The sequence below is a fragment of the Corvus brachyrhynchos genome, unplaced genomic scaffold (assembly GCF_000691975.1).
Source record: "Corvus brachyrhynchos isolate BGI_N302 unplaced genomic scaffold, ASM69197v1 scaffold115, whole genome shotgun sequence".
NCBI lineage: Eukaryota > Metazoa > Chordata > Aves > Passeriformes > Corvidae > Corvus > Corvus brachyrhynchos.
The window spans coordinates 23,013,542-23,022,233 of NW_008239553.1; the positions used below are offsets into that span (position 1 = coordinate 23,013,542).

At 52.4% G+C, this 8,692-nt stretch overlaps 2 protein-coding genes across 2 annotated transcripts in view; one reads left to right on the forward strand and one right to left on the reverse strand.

Moving 5' to 3' along the window:
* VRTN (vertebrae development associated) overlaps positions 1-5,561 on the forward strand; it is a 14,113-nt gene extending 8,552 nt beyond the window's left edge. Inside the window, exon 2 of the mRNA XM_017741836.1 lies at positions 2,603-5,561. Within this exon, the coding sequence (XP_017597325.1) occupies positions 2,604-4,631 (2,028 nt within the window). The 5' untranslated portion in view covers position 2,603 and the 3' untranslated portion in view covers positions 4,632-5,561. The remainder of the gene's footprint in view (positions 1-2,602) is intronic.
* Positions 5,562-7,938: 2,377 nt separating this feature from the next.
* Positions 7,939-8,692, reverse strand: part of SYNDIG1L (synapse differentiation inducing 1 like) — a 13,006-nt gene continuing 12,252 nt past the window's right edge. Inside the window, exon 4 of the mRNA XM_017741851.1 lies at positions 7,939-8,243. Within this exon, the coding sequence (XP_017597340.1) occupies positions 8,234-8,243 (10 nt within the window). The 3' untranslated portion in view covers positions 7,939-8,233. The remainder of the gene's footprint in view (positions 8,244-8,692) is intronic.

The window sequence follows — 8,692 nt, forward strand, 5'->3', positions numbered from 1 at the left end:
GGCTGGGGGAACTTGCGCTACTGGATGCCACCAGCTCATCAGTTTAGGTGAGGGAATGTGACCTGCAACTGTTTCCTTATCTGTAACAATGCAAAAGCGGCCAGGTTAGGTAAAACCTTTATCAGCTGCGAAAGCTGCCTTGGTTATTTCTTGGTGCTGAGGTGGTTTAGTGAACACTTGTGTGTCGTTTCCAGCATGCTTCCCTGGGGGTGTGCAGGGAGAAATGTTCCCTTTGCATCAGGTCCTCTGTGTTGAGAGCTGCTGGGTTTGATCTGGCCATGAACCAAGCCCCCCAGCTTGTCTGACTTCTGCTTCTGATTTACCCAAGACCCTCTCCACCTGCTCCAGGAGCTCCCTGCTGCTGATTCAGCTGTGGGTTTTGCCTTAGGATTGCTCTGGGCAGCAGGAGCTGACAGTGACATTGAGGCTGTGGATTTATTGCTGAAGAAAAAGATTAATGGTCATTAGGCTGTGCCTCCAGCCCTCCCTCTCTCTATCTCCCCCAGTCTATAAGGGGGTGGGAAATGCCCACTAGGACAGAAATATCAGGGCTGTTGCTGATGCTCTCTAGCGTATGTCAACTATGTCCTCACCCTCTCCAGGGTAAAAAAAGTCTGTCTTGCCTTTCCTGGCTCTTCTGGTGGCAGTGCTCTGCAGGCCTTGGCTGCTGCAGGGGGAAGTGGCTGGCCCCTAAAGGGTTTAACAGCACACAGAGAGGGACGACTTGGGCTCTGTCAGCCCTGTAGTTGTCCTGAGTTGTGCCTTTGCTTCAGCTCCTCAAGCACATGTCACTCAACATAGGCTTAGTCAAACTTTCTATAAACTACTGTAAATTTCTACCAACTTCTAGGAAAATAACAATGCAGATCTGAGCTGACAACTTCATACTTTCTCAGACCAGGATTTTAGGACTAGTTTATCTTCCCTGCTTCATAGCTGTGTGCATTCTCCTGTGTTTGTCTTTAGTAACTGATGCTCTACAGCTGTGGGAGCATCTGTAAGAACATTCTGGCCTCTGACATGCAGGAGATGGTGGAGGAGTTTGGAGCAGGGAGGGGATTCAATTGGTGACTACCTGTGATCTGGTTAAAGGCAAGGGGCATCAGCAGCATGGAGGCTTCTTGTGATGAAGAGCTTGTATGTGTCCACGTGATTCTGTGGCACCTCATGTTGTTTGTGGTTTGGTCGTGGACAGGGGCCATAGATGCTGCAGCAATAATAACCTTACCTGCAGCAAGGCTGAAAATTGGCAGAGTTCAGGCAGGACATCTGCTTTACTGTAGAGCTGCTGCTTTTACTGCCTCTGCTGTTCCTCATGTACCCACAGAGCTGTGAGTGCATAGCAATACCAGTGAAGTGTTGAGAGAAGGTGGGCTCTGGCTGGGATGTGAACTGAGCAGGCTGTGAAGTGATGCTGTACCTATTAGGAGTGAAGCTTAGGAGAAAATGGAGGAGATTTGACGTTTTATTTCAGTGAAGTGTTGTGGTCCCTGGGAGAAAACTGGCCCAAGAGGGAGAGAGTAAGCTGGGTGGGGAGAAGCCTGGGCTGGCTGGTAGTGAAAGGATGCTGAAGAGGGCTGCACCGATGAAGCTGGAGCTAAGAGCCGTGCAGCCATCATGAAAACCCCTGGAGTGAGGGGGAACCATGTAGGTATCCAAAAGCTGGACAAAGAGGGCAGTGCAGGTTTGACCCTTTGTATTTTGTGAGTGGGAATTGGCATGTAGAAGGAGGTATGACAGGACTGGGACTGGCTCAGGCAGGGAGGAGCACTCTGTGCAGACTCTGAAATACCCACTCAGTGCTTGTACTCTGCCTGTACTTTTGCCTCCTGCCTGGTAGCTCATCTAGGAGAAGCCCTCCTTTTGTGCTTTCTCCTTGGTTGGTGGTATGTGTCTGCTGAGCAGCAAGTGACATCTAGTGTCAGCTCAGGCAGCAGTAGCCGTGGCTTGGGCTGGCTCTGTCACTTCCATCCCAGGTTCTGTGACAGTTTCTGGTGCATACAGTGGGTGCAGCTGCAGAGCCCTGCTCTGAGGGAGAGGGCATGCTGCTTGCCCCTTTTTCTGTTGAGCTTGAACAGCTTGAGCCAGTTGCATCCATGTCTCCTCACACAGTGTGGTTCTGTCACAGGTCCTTTCCTGCAGAGATGACAAATGTTTTCCCTTTGAGGGAAACTCTTCTCCCCGGGCGCTGATAGGGGAGTAGTAAAATGGAAATGATGGAACTAGCAGTGGGAGAGGTGGGTATAGGGGCGATGCCAGGCGCAAAGCCAGGCGTGCAGTGGTGGGAGGTGACCTGACTTCCCACCCCATGGGTGCAGTCACTCCTTAGCTTCACTTAGGCAGGTGGAGGCTGTGTGTCTTATGTGCTGCCCACAGGAGGTCACTGGTGAGCAAGCTGAGCCCATGTCCCACTCCCAGGTCTGCCTGGTGAGGACCAAGGCTTCCTCCTTTGTCCTTGGAATGTGCATGGTGGCCTTTCCTCTACCTTTTTCCTCCATCCTGCCCTTTGGGCAGGAGCTGGACCTGGAGGCTAGGCCGCTGCCAGTCTGGAGTGTGCACTGTCTTCATCTCCAGTGACTTCTTTCTTTTTGCCATCTTTCAGGATGATCCAGAGGCACCAGCTGGTGCAGTCTGTGCTGCAGGAGCTACAGGAAGCCACCGAATGCTTTGGCCTGGAGGGCCTTACCAGTGCTGCACTGGAGGCAGAGAGGACCTTGTCATCTTTCTCCCTGCCTGGCTATTGTGGGAGTCAATTCCAAGAGGAGCTGGAGGTTGACCGGGTAGCCAGGAGCCTCTATCCTGAGGATGCCCCAAGTAACATGCTGCCTCTCGTTTGCAAAGGTGAGGGGAACCGCCTCTTTGAGGCTGCCAGTGTGCTGCTCTGGGGCAACCCCAGCCTCAGCCTGGAGCTGCAGGTGCGTACTGTGGTGGAGATGCTGCTGCACAAGCAATACTACTTGAACGGCATGATTGATTCCAAAGTGATGCTGCAGGCTGCCCGCTACTCCCTCTGCACTGACGAGACCCCGGAGATGACCAGCCTCCCCATGGCTATCCTGGAAGCCATCTTTGATGCTGATATCAAAGCTACCTGTTTTCCTGGCACCTTTGCCAACATGTGGCATGTCTATGCTCTTGCCTCAGTACTGCAGTGTAACATCTACTCCATCTATCCCATGAGCAACTTGAAGATCCGACCCTATTTCAACCGGCTCATCCGGCCCAGGAAGTGTGGCCCACGAACCTCCACACTACACATCATGTGGTCCGGGCAGCAGCTCTCCCAGCAGGTCTTCAAAGCACAGTACTTTGTGGCCGTGGTTGGCCTGGAGGAGCTGGAACCCACGATACCTTCACCAGAGCCTCCTGTCCAGCCCATGAAGACCCTTGAGCTGCTGAACAGTGACCCCCAGTTGACCTACTCCAACCTGCGTGACCGCTACAGCATTACCAAGAGCACCTTCTACCGCTGGAAGCGCCAGTCTCGTGAACACCGGCAGAAAGCGGCTGCCAGGTTTGCAGCTAAACACTTCCTCCAGTCCTGCTTTCAGGAGGGTAATATAATCCCCCTCCAGCACTTCCGACAAATGTTTCCAGAAATCTCCCGATCCACATACTATGCCTGGAAGCATGAGATGCAGACCATGGTCAATGGTGATGCCTCTGCTCTGTCTGAGGCCCACAAGTTGCAGGAGCTTCACAGGGTTGTCCCAAAAAAGGCTGATGTGAATGAGACAGCAAATCCACAGGGGAGTTTAAAATCCTCAAGTCCTTCCCTAGATCCCATTCAAGCAGGAATCTTTATGCAAGGAGCCAAATCCTACCTGGAGAAATGCATTTCCATGAACACTCTGGTGCCTTACAGATGCTTCAAACGCAGCTTCCCTGGCATCTCCAGGTCCACTTACTATAACTGGCGAAGAAAAGCAATCAAGGAGAACCCTAACTTCAAACACCCCCAGTCACCCTTGGATAACCAGAAAACTCTAGCTATAGGAAAGCCATTCCTGCAGTTGAAGCCAAACAGCGTGCCTGTTAGGAAGAGACGGAATGGAGACCGGCCAGCACCCAGGCGTCTCCTGCAGCTCCAACCTTCTCTGTGCTGGAGAAAGCAGCTGCGAGATGTGGCCAGGAGGCAGGTCCAGCAATGGCAGCTGCCATTCTGCAAGTACCGCCTGCGCTATCCATCTCTCTCATCCACAGCCTACTGGTTTTGGAAGGGCAGTGGCCAGGCCATTTGGCAGCATCGCCTGCCCTGGAGCAGCTCCAGCCTGCCATTGAACCATGTGGCTTCTCTGGTGCCTCCAAGAGCGGAGCCAGGCCTCAAACCACAGTGCCATTTGGAGGCAGCCACCAAGCACATAGATAAGCCAGTGGCTGCCATGCCGTGCAACACCACCCTTTCGGGCTATGCCATGTCGGAGAGAGCCAACAGCCGGATGTTTGTGATGGATGTGATCGCCACTGCCCAATTCAAGGCACAGGCCAAGCTGTTCCTGCAGCAGCGCTTTGAGTCGAAGACCTTCCCAACCTACAAAGAGTTCAGTGCCCGCTTCCCACTCACAGCCCGTTCCACCTATTACATGTGGAAGCGTGCTCTGCATGATGGGCTGACACTGGTGGATGCCTGAGTGCCAGCTGCCAGCTGGCTTGGCCACAGCTCCTCTGCTGATGTGCCCTTTGGCTCTCTGGTGGGGTGCCCAGGTTGGGGCCTCACTAATTTTTTTTTCTGGTTTGGTTTTGTTTTGTTCCTAGTCTCTGGCTTTCTTTTTTGTGTGGTTCAATCAGGTATGGGAGCATCCTCACAGTGCCTATTCCCAGAGGCTGGAGGGGTGGAAGGAGAAGGCACTGAGTACCCCAAAGGAGAGGGACCAGGTAATTTTCCTCTCTTTTTGCTCAGAGGATGAGCAAGAGAGGCAATACTGTGCCAGTGTCATGGTGTGCTGCTGGGCCTCCTGAAATGGAAAGTCTCTGCCGCAGGCAGTTGCTTCAACGAGTAATGTGGATGTGCAGGATGAGCATGGAGGTGCCCAGCATCTCATCGGTGAGCAGACTAGTACTGGCTCAGCTGTAGGTGAGGAGAGGTTTGGGGAGTGCTCAGCTTTATGTAAGAAGCATCTTTGGTCTGGGTTCTTCCCAGCTAAGGAGAATAAAAGCTTCACTTGGGGCCAGTGAAGCTCTGGCTTTTGATACCTGCCTCTGGCTGCCCTGATCTTCCCTAGATGGAGCAGAGGCTGGTAGATAAGGGGACTTGTTTCCGTCCTCACTGTAATCTGTATGCTGGAAATGCTAAACTAGGAGCCAGTGTCTTTTGCAGGCTCTGGAGAAGCTGTCCATGACCTTTCAGGTCTTGTAGCAATAACCTTTCACACAAACCTTTACTCTCACAGCTGGCAGCTGCCTTACTTTTCTAGGGTCTCTCTTCCCTGATGTCTAGAATGCAGAGAGACTGAAACTTGTGTGCTCAGTGTCCGTGCATCCCCTCTGCTGTGCTGCAAGCAACATGGATGCGTGTATCTCAGTTGTAAGAAACCAAAGCAATAAAGACTCTTCCACTCCTAGTCCTGTGTAGTTTCTCACTCTCCCTGCATGATTTCCAGGCAAGGCTTTCCCCTCCCTCTCTGCTTTCTAAAACTGTCTAGTGGGCACGAGAGTCTGTGCACACCTCAATACCCTCTTCTGAGAAGGTCCTCTTCTGGTTCCTGGTGGGGACTGTCTGCTGCTTGATATCTCCTCTCTGGAGGCCTGGCTGGAGCTGTGGTCTCCCTGGTAAGAGCCCAGGACTTGCCTTCCAGATCAGATGCAAGGCTGGAGATAATCCAGTGGGCACAGCCCTTTGTGACAGCAGGGATGCAGAGACAATGTCTGAGATGTTGGTGGTCCTGCCCTGAAGTGGTGGTGGTGTACTGGGAGGCTGAAACCAGCTGTTTGCACCTCTGCCCTGTGAGCATCTTGAGGTGCAAGGCTGAGGAGGTCTCTGCCTGACTCCAAAAAGCCTCATCCCCTTAGTGTGTGAGCTTTCTTGTGGTGTCTGTCAGCATGCCTGTGTAGGACTCAGCTGTAGGATGTCTGGGGCTGGCTGGTACCACTGAGGGGTGTGGTGACAACTGCAGTACCTGCTCTTGCTTCCCAGAAAGCTGTCAGAAGTCAGAGCAGCCTACAGATGCAGGGGGAGAGCCTCCCAAGCTCTGCATTTACAAGGTCAGTTCCTGAGGCTGGGTCAGCAGGACTGAGTCTTGTCTTAGCCTCAGGCCTTTGGTAGGGCATTAGGAGCTTTGGTGACCATATTAAGAGGAGATGCCATAACACATGTGGTGTGTCTGTCCCCAGTCCATCCCTCTGCTCCCCCCCCCACTCCCTCTTCCCAAACTAACTCACAAATAGCTTGTTTTTCCTTAAGGTGTCTGGAACCTCTCACTGGCTGCTGCAGCCCAGTCCTGTTCCTGATTTAGTCTGTCTTCACTCCCTGCGAGCCTCCTAGGCAGGGGAGCCCTATGCTACAAAGTTCTGCTGAGCTTTCTTCTGCAGCAGCCTGCAGGAGAAAGGGGTGTTCACGGTTGTCCTGTGGTGGGGCAGTAGTGTTGAACCAGCATCTGGGGCATGTCTTAAGAAACCATTTAGTTCCTTGTCCTTGGTGATGGTGGGATGTCAACACCACCCATCCACTCCAGCATGCCCTCTGTGGTCCCAGAGGAGGGGTTCTGGGGTGCTGGGTGCTCTGGGAAGGGAGGCACATAAGGAGCAGTGAGCTGCCAAGCAGTGCTGTGTGCTGCTGCAGAGAGCCCTGGGCTCTGTGTCAGCAAGTAATTGAAGTAATTAGCTGCCAGGGAGGACTCATCCATGAACTCCTCTAAGGGAGTGAGCTGGTAATTACTCCAGAGAGATTACCTATGTCTCCAAATTTATGGAGGCTGGAGATAGCTGCTTTCAGCAGCAGTGGTGGTTGCAGCAGCAGCTGTGAAAATGGGTGCAAGACCCCCAGAGTGTTCCCTTCCTTGCCTGAGTCAAGGGAAGCAGCAGGGAGGGGGAGTTTTCTGTCAGTGGATGCCAACATGGGCCCTATTTGGGTGGCCCTGAGACTGGGGCATACTGTGCCTGACAGCAGGGCTGGGGCATCCAGCATGGCACAGCATAAGGGGTGGTGGTCAGCTGCTGCTGGAGGCAGGTGGGCATCAGGAGAGCCTGCTGGGAGCCTCTGTGGTGTGGCCCAGTGCTCTGCAGGGTGAAGGAATGGCATCTCCTGCTCAACATCACCCAACTCTCCCTGAACAGGGAGTGCTGCATGCATCACACCTGAGCAGTTGCAGGATGAATCTCTTCTGGGTACTGGGCTCCACAGCCCTTTGCAAGACATTTTAGAAGCCCTGGTGAAGAGATCTAGGTGTAATGTTTTTTCCTGCCCTTAGCTGGATGCCTAGGTGGGGCATGGTGGGAAAATAATACTCATTCCCCTCCCTATGCCTTGATGGCAGTGGGCCATGTCAGGTCACTGCCAGTTGGCACCACCTAAATGGTGGCTGCTTGTTAGTTATTGATGTCATTTGTGGCTGAGCAGAGGTGGGGGAGGATTGTAGCACTTGATTTGTACATGTCATGCTGCTCTCATACTGAGCTGGTCATGGGAGATGAGTTTGAGGCAGCCTCTGCTGCTCCATGTCATGCTGCCAGGCACTGAATGGTGCATCTCTCCCTTTGTACCCAGGCAGTGAGGTTTAGCTCAGGTGTCACCTAAACTACCTCACAGACAGGTGCTTATAAATACTGACCCCAGAAAAGATGAAAATTAAAAGGTGACTGAAAAGCAGAGGCTGGGGGCCTGCAAAGTACTTGGGGACCTTTCTCTTACCTGTAATTTAGGGCTTGGCTCTGCCCTGCCACTAAGGCATCCATGTGCATCTGTGGAAGGTGGGCAGTGTAGTACAGCAGAGCCTGCCCAGGTGCTGTGGGAATCATTTATTATGCCCAAGCAAAGCTTTGGGGCACTTAGCTGATACATGTTATCTCAAGCATAGCTTTGCCTCCAGATTTTGCACAAGCAGCTGGTTGGTGCAAAGAGCAATAGTGCTGGTCTTAAAAACACATCAAGGTGGCAGAAGGGTTGCATTTCACATGATAGCTCCTGTGCTTTGCTGGGATCATCAGAGTGAAGAAGTAGCAGCAGCAGGAAGATAGAAAAGCCAGAGCCACCATTCAAAACTGCTCACAAGCTGACAAGCATAGCAGCAATTCATTATCAAGAATATCTGTGTGGAGAGGGGAAAAAAAGATGAGAAGCAAAAGAGGAAAGAAAGGGATTGTTTCATCATTCCCCTGCATAATTCCCTCATAGGTCCAGACTACAAGCAACTAGTGCTGCCAACCTGATTCAGTTGTTCAAACAATCATTTTACTCCTGTGCCCCAGGGGTATTTGTGGGGAACCATCTGCCTCTGTCCCAGCAGGTTATGCCAGCCACTGCCAGGTCCTGTCCCCTGTTCTTCTACCACCTGCTCTGCCTCCTTTCCATTAAAATTCATCTCATGTGCTGTGGCTGAAAATGTCTTCTGGAGTCCAGCTGTGGCCTATCAGTGCCCTGCCATTATGCTTCATGAATATTTTTTTGCTGAACCAATTAACCGAACATCAGATCTGCCTTCTTCATGTTGGAGCAATGGCTCAGGTCTTTCCCTGGTTGCTGCCAGCTGAGGACCTC